Raw genomic sequence first — 13,730 nt, 5'->3', positions numbered from 1 at the left:
TTCAATTCCCAACAATACCAAAATAAATTAATAAAAACAAAGTTAATATAATCTTTTTACTTAAATATAAGAGAATATACACATATTTTTGCTCTCTATATCAGCTATAACAAAGATATGACTTGTCTCAAAATGTAAACTGATCCATGCCTATAATCCTAGCACTTGGGCAGCGGAGACATGAGGATCTTGGAAAGTTCTCAGTGTCATGTTACTCTGGTCTCTATCTACATGGTTCAGGTTAGTCTTGACCCCACATTCTCTTGCCTCAGTTTCCCAAGTGCTAGGATTATAAACATGGTTCAGTTTGCATTCCTTTCTTGGAGGGTATGTTCTGAAAGGCAACCCCAAAACATTTTCAGTTATCTTTTGTCTATTTTACAGTGCTAGGGAACACACCTCAGGTCTCGGGCTTGCTGGCAAGGTCTCGGCCATGCTAGCCACATGGCTAGCCCAATTTTTCATTATCTATATATGAAGAATAAACTAGATTTTTATTAATGAAATACTAGCTGTTGTTTTTGTTGTTGTTTTTACTATTTAAGTATCAACAAATACTCTGGCTCTGACATGCCTATTTTTATATGATACCTACCTATGAAAAAACAATTGGTTAACACTAAGATATCCCAATTCACACAGAATGACACATCAGGAATACTTCACATCTTCAGCTTTCAGGTGGGTTTATCTTAATAGATTCTTCATGGGCTTGTCCCTATGGAGAGTGAATATGACATGTAAACCTTACTTCATCATCCATTTCACTAGTTATATATTCCAGACTAGAACCTGAACTAGGTCATGCTGTTGTGTATTTCATGCCTCAAAATAAATTAATTTGTTGAATGATTTGACACTTAATAATCTCTTAATGCTCAAATTTCTCTTGCTCTCTTACTTGAAATTATGATAATTTCAGTTTCCTATAGTGTAAAGTTCACTTGAATAATATTTGAGAATCAAAGGGAAAATGCAAGTTAATGTCTTTGTAGTGTTAGCTTCCTCGCTAGCATGCACAGCAAATAATAGTCTTCATTAAGGAGGGTAACCGTAAAGCAGGATTGCTGGTATATGAATGCATGTGTACACACACACACACACACACACACAGTTCTGTAGTTGGGAGGGTGAGACATCAGAAGACCGTGTCAGAGAGAGGGAGATGGCAGGAGGGAGACAACATTTAAAAGAAGGTCTGGGTTGAGGAAAGTGTTAAAGTTGTCAGTGACTACATTAATCCTAAAATCTTTCCAAAATAAACAGTTGTCTCGAAAAAGCTATTTTATATTGTTACAGTGGAAAATGGCATTAACATGTACCCATTCTAACTAAACCCTACCTCAGAACATCTTCAGAAACCCACTCACATTTTTATATTCCAGCTAATATGTTAAGGGTCCTTTTAATGCTAGGGATTCTAAAGTTTTCAAATGAGGGCTGGAGGTGCTGGCATACAGCTGTAAACTCAGCTCTCTTGAAGCTAAGACGTGATACTATCACAGACTGCATGGTGAGTTCCAAGCCTGTCTCAGAGGGAAAACGTCCATTTGCATCACATTAGCAGATGTAGTATGAATGGGAGAAACTGCAGTGTATTGTTTGATATGGTAATGCTTTTTCTTCAGTAGTATTAAGAACAAGACTAGGAAAAGCTGTATTTTTAAATCATAAATGAAAAGATTTTCATTTTTAGATGCTTATAGAAATTCCTGAGTTACCTGAGTCTCCTTTTGCCCATGCCAATATACCAAAAGATTTTTTTCACTAGTTATCAAATCTCGACATCAGAGAAGGTTGGCACCAATCATTTTCTAAGCCAAACAAAATTTTATCATTCTTTTATTACCTTTTTTTTTTTCACCCCTTCCCAGTTCCAGTTGGTTTTTAATGATCTTTTGACCTCAGAAACAGTCACTCTTAGTTTTTGTAAAACTCAGACTTTGGAAAGTAGGATGTCATTACGACTTTCTGTAATTTATCTTCAGTTTTAGGTTAAAAATTCTATTTGGTTCTATTTAAACTCCTAGTAAAACAGTTACTGCAAATTTCTAATGGCAATTTTTAAAAGAAAATCATTCAATTTATTATAATCCTTTTTATAATTTAATATTAAATTATCAAGCATTTTTATTCTGTTGTTGTACCCTTAACTTTTTTACTGTACATTTGATAATACTGTCAAAGTTTTGGTACAGGGAATGAAGAAATAACTCAACAGCCCTTGCTGCTCTTCAGAGTGTCTGAGGCCTCTGGTCTCCATGGGCATCTGCACATATGTACAGACACACATAATTAAAAATAATAAAAGTCTTTGTTTTGTTAATAGCTAGCAGTGACATTAATTGAATAAAACTAAAAGTTACGCAAGATTGGGCCAGGGGGTACAGGCACTTTCTGCTAAACCTGCAGACCTGAATTCATTTCCCAGGACCCAGATGGCAAAGAGAGAACCGACCTCCGCCAGTTGTTCCTGCATGCACACACAAAATAAATACATGTAAAAAATGGTTTGAATTTTAATTTAAAAATTACACAGGTTAGGCTAAATTGAGACTCTGACATGAGGACTAATTGAGATGTTGTCAGCGTATGGCTTCAGAAAGTACAAAGAGCATACCAGGTGTGGTTGGTGGTTCTGTTTTAACTGGACGGTAGAGTACATGACTAAGGTATGTTCTGTGCTATCAGTTTTTAGTGTCAGAATATATGTAATACCAGTGTAGGCCACAAGGTGGGAGTGAAAGGCAAGGACTTGTAGCCAAACAACCCAAATATATGATGCATTATCTTTATAACCTTTTAAATGCTTAGTAAATAAATAGAAGCTGTAGCTTGATTACTTCCTCAGTTATGGCTGCATTTCTCATTTTTAAAAAACTGTAATAAGAGACAAAAGGGCATTGATTTTATATATATAGGCCATTATTAGTGAATATCAAAGGACAAAATATCAGAAATTTTTTCCCCTAAATTTCTGGGTATAGAGGTGCTTGGTAATCAGAGTAGCAATTTTTATTAACTGAATATGAAAAAAAATGTTAATTGCCATTAACAGGGATAGTAGCCGAGAAATTACAAAAAATACTTTATATTTGCTATCTTCATTTTCCTTGATCTCATTTAAAGAAAAAGTCTTGTCATATTTTCTGTGTGTACATAAAACCTCTTGTACTTGTGTGAGAGAGATAGCACATATGCACAATGGGACTAGTCTTAAATAGGTGCATGTTGTGTTTGTTCATTTGAGTTTGGAAGTGTGCAAAGTGTGACCATTTCTTTCATCTTAAGGGGAGAAGACAAGAAGTTTCTTCTGGAAGAAAAACCTCAAAGGATCTCAGCGTTCCTTTACATCATGAAAGGTGGTTCTACATCCCTCTTTGCCAACTCGAGTTTGTAAATATTAAAATATGTATTTGCATATTTAAATTTTTTAACCATTATAAAAGAAAAATAGTTGATTCTTAACTAGTAGAGTGGACCCGCATATGAAAATGAACTAACAACCACAAATAGTTAAAAACAGAATTAAATCTAAAAAGCTGAATTCTCTAACAGTCTTCTATTCAGCAAGCCTTATTGTGGCTATATTGTTTGACATGGGTGAACCCTGATATGAACCAGAGTGAAAAATAATTAATACTCTCTGGTGTTTACAGAAAACATCAGTGTTTCATATGAATAAGTAGATACATTAACCTGAAGTGCACTTTTGAACTGTAACTGTTATCACTTGCTTTATGCTTAGTTTTTTAAATATTAGAATTGTTTGCAGGATATTTTCTACAAGTTTAAATTTTATTTTTAATGTTTAACTTTTTGATAATTCTATGGTTTGTAAAAACTATGCTGTGTATATTTAATTATAATTAAAACATTTGAAGTTATGACTTTACATTTTAAAATATTGATTTGCTTTATAGGGATAATATAGAGAAGACTTTCTGGGACCTTAAAGAAGAATTTCATAGGATATGCTTGCTAGCAAAAGCACAAAAAGACCATTTAAACAAACTTAATATACCAAATATTGTGACTGGTAAGACTGAATTTGTCTTGTAGTAATTTTAATTGTGCTGGTTGAAATTGCCTTAACTTTCAATGAGAAAATACTTCCAAATGCTTATGAAAGGCTAAGAATCTGCACCTTGCCCCTTATATTTGAATAAATGTATGGTGTTAACTTCTATAATGTACATTATAAGATTCTTATCTTGTCTTATTGTCTTCATTGTATATGGTGCTGTATATATGTAATTGAATAGCCTAATTAGCAATTAGCATAATGAGAAGTACCATCTTGAAAAATATAGGATTCATGTCTATATGTTTATTTGGGGGGGTCATATTGAACATTAATTCACATGTCAGTAAGTGATCTTAAAGCAACACTACCATATATGAGGTAACTAAAATTATAATATTATATTAGTTTTTAACTAAATTTTATCTGACATATCACTAAACACTTATAGTTTATTATAATCTAGCTTAAGAATGAAAATGTGGAATGCATATTTCCTTAGAACCAGCTCTTGGCAGCACAAAATAAAAATTGGGTATAAAATACCACTTAGGGGCATCTGTTTTGCACACATGTTGGGTTTTTGTTTTTATTGAGGTAGGGTCTTAACCTGCAGTCTGAGACATGGAACTCAGCATGTCAACTAGGCTGGCCTTAAACGTGCGCAATCTACCTGCCAGTCCCCAAATGTTGGCATTATAGGCCTGAGCCCCAGGCTTATTGCAGTGTTTGGTTTTTTTTTTTCTTTTTTGTTTTGTTTGCTTGTTTGTCTATTTGTTTTTTTAAGCTCTAGACTTGCATATAAGTAGCTACTTCAGTAGTTAAATATTACCAACAAAATAACAGAAATTGAGTCTAGCATCCAAATACTTCAGTAAACAAAAGGAAAGTAAAATGATCATTCAGAATGATATATTCTCTTTTTACCCTTGTGGCTTGGGATATTCAATAGGTAGTTCCTAAGCAATATGATTTACAGTTTTCACTCTGAGAGACATTGCAACAGTGATGACTAGCATGTCCTTAACTGAAGATCCTGTTTTTCTGTGGCTTCATTCACATCATAGCATCTTACAACACTGCTAGTGTCAATTCTCGTTGCCACTACTAGCGTTTATTTCCAGAAGAGCTGTGCATTGTGTTGAGAGGAAAGGAAAACAACCTTTGCAAGTAGATAGAATTTGTGTTTCTTTTCTTGCTATCTATCTTCCCTCCTTCTCAAAAAAAAAAAATTCTCCACCTTAATTTTTTTAATGTTTATGAGAAACTGATCTTTTATACAGGCTAAAGATACTAGAAATCAGCAGTTTCACTTAAAATAGGCTAGCTGTATCTAGAATTCATAAGCATGTTATTTGAACATCAGCATCTTATCAAAACACTGCAATAGCGATATACTCTGTTACACAGAGAACATAACCCATTATCAATTATTTAATACTTTGACCATTTTTAAATTGCTTAAGTCTAACTCTTAGTATGTATCTGTCAACCTGAACACTGAGTGTTTAACTTCAATTTCTTCTCCACTAAAGCTGTTTCCTAAGATTATTCCTGTGCTTTATAATAACTGTGTCACAAATAATAAGTAAAAAACTACTCTTGAAATGTTTTAGATGTATCTGTATTAAATCAAGTAAAGCTTTGCTTGGTCCAAACAAAACACAAAATGTTAAATATTATGCCCTGACAGTATAGCTCTATACTATCTCCTACTGTGATTTGGGGAGAAGAATGAAGACACAGTCTAGAAGCAGTCACCTGCCCAGGGTTTCCAGATGCACGTGTCATTACCATGTCTCTTCTAGCCATTCACTTAGGGCAATAAGCTTGAAAAAGGATAAGGGTGGAACTGTATGCTTAAGCAAGCATCTTCTCAGGGGAGGGTAATTCGTCTAAAAGCAGGGTTCTAATTCATTGTCTATTAGACTAGAAGAATGTAGAAGTACAGTAGACAATCATCAACTCTTTTGTCAATATTCATGATAATTTGCAAAAATAGTCTAAAGAGCCTATATGTAAACTTGGAAAAAAAATTTTATTGTACCTGTTTTCCTTGCAAAACTAAGTGCTACTGCTACAGAAACAGATTACAAAAGCTGCATACTCAGTGGCTCTTGGTGCGGTATCTGGTAACAAGTGTTTCTGTGGACTTTGTTTCATTTTATCTAAGCTCAGACTTCTGATAGTCATAGGATTAACGTGGCTAAGCTTGTATGGGAGCCAGCTCTTACAAAAGAAAGTACCTGCCTACTCATTACAGCTGTTTTATGTCTCTCTGCTGTCTTTGAAGGGGGCTTAGGTCAACTGGTAAGAAAGTCATTCCAAGCATAGGTCTGTCACCTTGAGGGATCCTCTCCGTGTGGAAACCAACATGTTCAGCTAGTGGTTCTGAGACACTGGAATGGACTGCCTGGGTTCTAGTGCCAGATTTAGCACTCACTAACTGCACAACCTTGGAAGTAGCCACGGAATTAACCTCTCTATATCCATTCCTTCACATGTAAATTAGGGATAATAATAGTGCCTGAGTTGGCGTTATTCTCAGGACAAAGTGAATTAATGTGCGTACCACAGTTAGTGCATGGCACATGGAAGTGCTATCAGTGTTAATAGCTGTTGCCATTAGCAGCAGCTGCAGATTCTAAAGCATTTACCCTGTTGTACTGAAAATCATTTGAGAAGGTATTCCTTCTCAGGTATTAAAAGAATCTTATTCCTGTTCCTAGCATTTCCCACCACCCTCAAGTCTGCTGCCAAGAAAAATGACTACTTGAGAGTGAATGGACTTTTATCTACCTCAAAGGTCAAAGAAATCCAGCAAAACAATTGAGTTTGGTCTCAATTACTATATTTTTCCTAGTCACAGACAGAATATCTGGCAAATGTAGGTTATAATCTTAGACCCTGTGAGGAGAAGATACAGTATCATATGTGTGCCAGGCAGTAGGTGGGACATCTGGGTAAACAGGGAGCAGAACATGGTTTTAGATTTCATAGAAACCTGCTTTAATAGGGGAAGGGGAGTCTACTTGCAAATATAAGAGTTCAGTCCTCATCATGGGAGAGTCGTGCATGGTGATGCTCATAAGCACAGCACTAAGAAGCTGGCGCTGGAGGACTGAGAGTTTGGAGTCAACCTGGGTGCTGTGATGAGGCAGTCTGAGAGAGTATGTAGGTTTGTATGTAATGTTACAGAATGAACTGAAGAGGTTGGGGGCATGGTACTACACATCATATTCAAACAGAAAGTGTTTTGTGTTGGAATGTGCTATGACAACATATAAGTGCCATAAGGCCCCAGAGATCAAAGGAATATAAAGAAACTGCCGTTTGTTGAGTGCCTGCTTACAAAGACAGACTGTGGATGGGCCTGTGTGTACCCTGTGTCTTACGCCTGCTTTCTTGGTAAAGTCTTTGTTTGTAAGTGTGACTTCACTAATGACTGTTTCTCCACTGAATAAAATATATTACTGCACACCTAGTATTGCACACCTGTAATTCCAGCCTGTGGGTGCTGGAGTCTGGAGGATCTGGAGTTCAACGCTAACCTTACCTACACGGTAAGTTCTAGGCCATTCTGAGCGTTGGGAGACCCCTATCTGAAAGACAAAAACAAACAACCAAATACACCACAAAGCACATGGGCTTCTTGAAGTGACATTTGTGAAGCCTCATTTTGTGTGTTCCAATATCTAAGATCATAAACATGAGCAGTGCTTTGATAATTGTTGGGTGTGGTTTGGTTTCGTTTGGTATTATGAAATACAGCTTTTGCTGGCCCTTTATTACACTGGCCTTTTGTTGGCTTGTTTCTAAGTTTTAATTTTAGTTATGTGTATGTGGGTATGTGTATGAATGTGGATGCCCATCAAAGCCGGAGATGCAGGATCCCCTGGAGCTGGAGTCATAGGTGTTTTGAGCCACGCTGTGTGAGTTCTGGGAACTGAACTTCAGTCCTGTGGAAGGGCATACATACTCTTACTACGGACCATCTTCCCAGCATAACACTGTGGTGTTTTCTGAATTCATAAGTCTGCATTTTTGTTTTGCTTGCCTCCTTCTATACACCTGGCATTTGCCAATTTCTTGTCTTTCGTTAACAGCTTATATCTCCATTTAATTTGCTGTGGTCCCTGTAGCTGCAACTCTGCTTCCGCAGAAGTCCCCCTTGCCAGCATCTGGCTGCAGCCTACAGATCATGTTGGAGAAATAGCTTCTACATGAATGCACTAAAGAAGCTCTGGTGCCCATCTCACATCTGCTTCTTAGTTAAAGATGAGAAAATAGCATATACACATAGTTTTCTTTCTTTATTTACTTTTTTTTGAGGGGAGGGGAGACAGAGTCTTTCCATTTAGCCATGGCTGTCCTTGATGTTGTTATGTTGACCAGGCTGGCCTGCAGTTCACAGAGATTTGCCTGCCTCTGCCTCCTATGTGTTGGGACAAAAGGTGTGCACCACCACATTGAGCCATATTCACATTTAATTCCTCCATTTGCATCTCAGAATGTCAACCTCCTTTGCCTCTGCTATCTTCTTTTATCCTGACCCTGATACCACTGCTCCTTCTCATGCACTCTTTTGAGTGTAGACAGTAACTGAAGTGATTAGAGGTATACATAGTAACACACTGGTATTAGGGGAAGTGAATTAACTGATTCATGTAGTAAATAATAAATGCCTAATTACATATATATATAATTCTCCTTTTAAGTAAGGGTACAGTTTTGGCTTTTGTTACAAAGTAATTAAATATATATCCTACAAGCGTTTTTTAAGTGTAAATCAATATACTTACGAACAAGATGCAAAGCTTACAGAGGAAGACGTAGGAGAAGACGAAGCAATTAAGTCGCAGCCTGTACACTGTGTTCAGTTTACCTGCAGGGGACTGCTGTTATCCTCACAGAGGATGGTAGCAAGCGGAAAACATTGTCTTCAGCTGCTATAAAAACCCATAGTCCTCTGCCTAATGCTGGTTCGACAGTTTTTTTTTTTTCAGTGACTTGAATGTGACTATTTCCCTTTTGTATCTTTTTCCTGCAGACACGCAGTGCTCTGTGCCTGTACAGTGTACTGATAAAACCGATAAACAAGAAGCGCTGTTTAAGCCCCAGGCTAAAGATGATATAAATAGAGGTACGCTGTGCATCACATCTGTTACACCAAGAGGACTGGGCCAAGATGAGGAAGATACTTCTTTTGAATCGCTTTCTAAATTCAATGTCAAGTTCCCACCTATGGACAATGACTCTACTTTTCTACATAGCACTCCAGAGACGCCAAACATCCTTACTCCTGCCACACCTGAGGCAGTGTGTGAGGACAAATTTAATATGGAAGTCAGAGATAACCCAGGAAACTTTGTTAAAACAGAAGAAACTTTATTTGAAATTCAGAGAATTGACCCCATAACTTCAGCTATACAAAACCTTAAAACAACTGACAAAACAAAACCCTCAAATCTTAGAGCTCCGTGTTTGCCAGCTGGAGACCATAATGTGTTCTATGTAAATACATTCCCACTTCAAGACCCGCCTGATGCACCTTTTCCCTCACTGGATTCCCCAGGAAAAGCTGTCCGAGGACCACAGCAGGTAACTGTTTTGCATTAACAAATATTTTATTATGTGTGAACACACATTTTGTCATACATGCACAAATACGAATCTCTTTGAAGTTCTCAGACAACGATTTTAAATTAATGACTATCCAGAATTGAGGCTTTCAGTAAAATATGTAAGTTCTCTATTAAAGGACATGAATTTTAAATACGAATCTGATAAAGCTCAATCATGGTATTTATGGCATGGCTTTACTTGCATAGTCCTCTTCAATCACAGTGTGTTTACTTCAGTGTTCTAGTGGATGCTGTATTAAATTCAGTAATGTGAACAAATACTTAAAAAACTTGTGCATGTGCACATAATAATGTGTAATTTTCCACAGTAGATAATTGAAGCAAATATTCAGAATAAACTGTCATTCAACTTACTTCTGTTACAGTCGCAGTTTCAGCAGCACACAGGTCTGTAGGGTTCAGTTTGTTTTCTAACCTGATACTAAGCAGACGTCCTTATATGTTTTTCAGATAATCTCTGCATATGAATGATTTAATCAATGTCTTCTTTACTATTTGGAAAGCAGAAAGACTTCATAGCCCAGGAGTTTAATCCTACCACCCTGTCTTTCAGATTCAGGTTCTTTCACAGAAAGATTCTTTTTGTTAGGGATAAAAAAAAAAAAAAAAAGTTTTGTTTAATTCCTAAAGGCAAATGAAAAGTATGTAAATGTTAAAATAAGTAGAAGATTACGAAAAAAAATTTCTCATTAGAACTTTCAAACATTTGATTTTCTTTCAGATTAAAAAAAAAAAACTTAAAACCTTTAGCTTTAAGTATTTTTAGCAGTTACAGGCTATTAAACAGTGTGTAAGGAGGCAGTAGCTGCAGTATGTTTTAGTAGTGAGTAAAACTAGGGATTCGGACAGGTCTTAATTATTAAGTTCCTGTGTTCTACCACGTACCTTATTTCACATTACCGTCTCAGCTATGGTTGCTACCAAATGAAACAATTAAACAATTTCACTTATGGCGAGTGGAATTCCTGCGGAGCTGTGAACTGCATCAGTTCTAATGCTTGTTACTCTCCTCCATTATATCTCTTGCTTGTTCTTTTACTAGTCCGTCTGTGCGCTCATGTTTCAGTAGATGGCACCCTGCATTGTACATTTACTTTATAGTGCAGCAAGGGAAACAGCTGGTATGTGATTACAGCTTGATGGAAAAGTATTCAGCTTTAAAAATGCAAGAGAATTGGTGTTGAGCTGTCACAAGACATGGGGCATAAGGTTAGATAATTGATATTTTGGCAGAAAAAGCAAAGAAATTGGTTTGATTTAAAGGCCATGTTACATTTCTAGGTTTCAAAAATATTTATTTAAATGGGTCTTTTTAAGCATTACTTTCCTGTAATGGAGAAAGCTCATAAATACAATTCTTGAGTTGCCCACAGACAGGAAGAGGGGAAATTTAGGTTACATATTTTGCTTTTACTTTATATTAATCATTACTACCGAATATGTATTTTTCGCTTCTGTTTTTCATAGCAAAGACTAAAATATATATCAGCTTATTTTTCTTCAGTGTGATTATTTTCTTTTTTTACTTTTGCTGAGTCAGTAATTGGGGTTTTAAATAAATTCCAAGAACAAGCTGCACCAGAAGCTACTAATGTCAGATTTCAAAAGTAAACTGTCAGTGGAAGACTGGCTTAACAAATTTAGGAACTGACTCACTTTTTTAAGTTAATTTCTTGCTGTTTTATAAATCTTAATACAAATATCTTTAAGGTAATAATTGCTATTGCTAGACATGACAGATTTGCATTAAAGTATAACACTTGAAATTAGTTAACTTTTAATTAACCTCCACTTATGTACTTACAATTATTACTGTTTTTCATCAGCAAAATTTTTCAACAAACAATTACTTTGCCCCAAATTTTATGACATTTATTTTAAATACTGTTAGTTTTGTGGCAACAGGCACTTGTCATGAAAACAAATGGAGTCCGCATTCTCTGGTGTTTGTACTAACACTTGAATGTGTCATGCTACCCAAACAAAGTGGATATATTAATATTATGCTGTATATAGCCATCCTACAGTGCCCACTGTTAGTGATGGCTTGAAAGCCACGTACTGTGATTAGCAGTACTGTGTTTATATAAATACCAGCTAACTAGAATGAAGTTAAAGGCATAAAAACTGTCAGGTGCTGAACTGAGCTGTGTTCCATTACAAACTTAATAGTAATTGGCGCACAAAGAGCCTCTTTAAATGTTTTTCTCTGAAGTGACTATGTCTCTGTCAGAGGAATTTATCTGTCAAGGTAAGAATGTGTTTTTAACAATCTGACGGACGTGGTTCAGGGAAAGCTATTTTTGTCAATATCATTTCTATTAAAGACTATTACACTAATTCATATATATATTATTCTAGGCTTATTAAAAACATATCTACAAGTTTTTATTTCCCAGTAATTACAACGGAGATGGTGCTATAAAATTACAATTTCCCATAGTTCTTTAATTGGGCAATTATTGACAGGTTTCATTTTATTTGTTGGCAAGAAAGAGTAAGGCCAAACTATAAAACAGAAGTAAAAAAAAAAAAAAAAAGTCAAAGGAATGTGTCTCAGGTTAGGTTTTATTGAGTTATTTAATTAATATCTGTACTTTTTAGTTTAAAAGAAACTGTTTTTTTGACAAATCAGAATGCCGATTATATGTGATTTGTTTATTTTTATTTTGAATTGCCTTCAGTAAAACTGCTTGCACATGTACTATGAAAGACTATATAATTTACAGTTCCTATTATAAAGTAAATACAGAACTTAATAAAGTCTCAAGTATTGGTCCTTGTTTCAGAACTATTGCCATTGAAATAACTGACTATTAATGAGTGCTGCTGTTAGGGCGCAGTAATTTTAAATGTGTAAAGATAAAATCCAGGAGTGCGGTTAAGTTGTCCCGCTCTGGAAAAGAAATCTGCTTTCACGTTACAGAATTTCAGATAGAAATGTCATTCAAATATTTGGATTTGAAATTTAGTGCAAAATGCTGTTAAGCATAATAAGATGTTTTTACTTGTTTCTTGCAGCCCTTTTGGAAGCCTTTTCTTAACCAGGACACTGACTTATGCGGTTCAGACTCAGAACTCCTTAAGCCTCAAGTGTGTGAATTCTGTCAAGAGCTCTTCCCACCATCCATTACATCCAGAGAGGATTTCCTTCGGCATCTTAATACACACTTCAATGGGGAGACTTGAGGCATATTTGAAAACAAAACACATCACATTCTCTGTGATGTGATTTTGTATTTTTAATGCTAAAGAACACTTGCTTGTAAGCTAAATTTAAGATTGTTTATAAAAGAAATTCAGTGTCACAGCTACTTGAATTTTTCTCTAAACTTGTTACTTTTATTTTTTAATAATTTTGTATAAAACTGTAATTCATTATATTCCTGTTTATAATATATTGCCATGCCTCAAAATTATGCATGTGACTTACAGAGTTATATAATCATAATTTATGTTTTAAATACCTAAGCTCATTGTTTGACTCTCATGAGATCTATTAAATTTGGTGATTTCAAACGTTTATAGGGTACTGTGTATAGGATTTCATTTGAATTTTTAATTATTTATGCTGGAAGTAATATTTCTTTAAAATACATATGTACCTTACAGATAATAGCAGACAATATAATCTAAGTAAATATCGAATCAGATATTAGTTACCCAGTGAAAATTATTTAAACGTTTTAAATCATTTTTTAAAATAACACACATGGTTTTAAATTTTACTATGTGTATAGATGCATGCTTAAATGAGTTAAATATTAAAAGTTACTTATGGTGTGATTATTAAAAGTGTTCCTTGTTTCTGAGACAAATAGATCACATTGGGGAACATTCCTAACATTCATGTCTGACATTTATTGCACATTAATAGGTCACTGTACATTTTTAAATGATCTTTCAAACTAAGCAATCTAATTTTTTTCCCTTTTATTAGAAACAAATTAAAAAGCCTGTAAGGTGAATCCATATTTATTAATTTAGATTACAAATGTTCAAATTCTTGTTGAGAAATTTGCTATTCATTGTTAGCAGCCTGATTGACGGCCACTGGAGAT

General features: G+C 35.2%; 1 protein-coding gene across 7 annotated transcripts in view; it reads left to right on the top strand.

The window, feature by feature from the left end:
• Positions 1-13,443, top strand: part of Tank (TRAF family member associated NFKB activator) — a 78,470-nt gene extending 65,027 nt beyond the window's left edge. For 3 of the 7 annotated variants that reach the window (XM_055600624.1, XM_055600627.1, XM_055600628.1), the window contains 4 exons: positions 3,292-3,362; positions 3,924-4,039; positions 9,075-9,625; positions 12,691-13,442. In XM_055600624.1, coding sequence (XP_055456599.1) covers positions 3,292-3,362; positions 3,924-4,039; positions 9,075-9,625; positions 12,691-12,858 — 906 coding nt within the window. In that variant the 3' untranslated portion in view covers positions 12,859-13,442. Of the gene's footprint in view, positions 1-3,291; positions 3,363-3,923; positions 4,040-9,074; positions 9,626-12,690 lie in introns of all 7 variants that reach the window. The other 4 variants (XM_055600631.1, XM_055600626.1, XM_055600625.1 and 1 more) reach the window with 2 other exon arrangements.
• Positions 13,444-13,730: the final 287 nt, after the last annotated feature.

The sequence above is a fragment of the Psammomys obesus genome, unplaced genomic scaffold (genome assembly GCF_907164565.1).
Source record: "Psammomys obesus unplaced genomic scaffold, mPsaObe1.curated_primary_1811, whole genome shotgun sequence".
NCBI lineage: Eukaryota > Metazoa > Chordata > Mammalia > Rodentia > Muridae > Psammomys > Psammomys obesus.
This window is presented reverse-complemented; position numbering and strand designations above follow the sequence as displayed.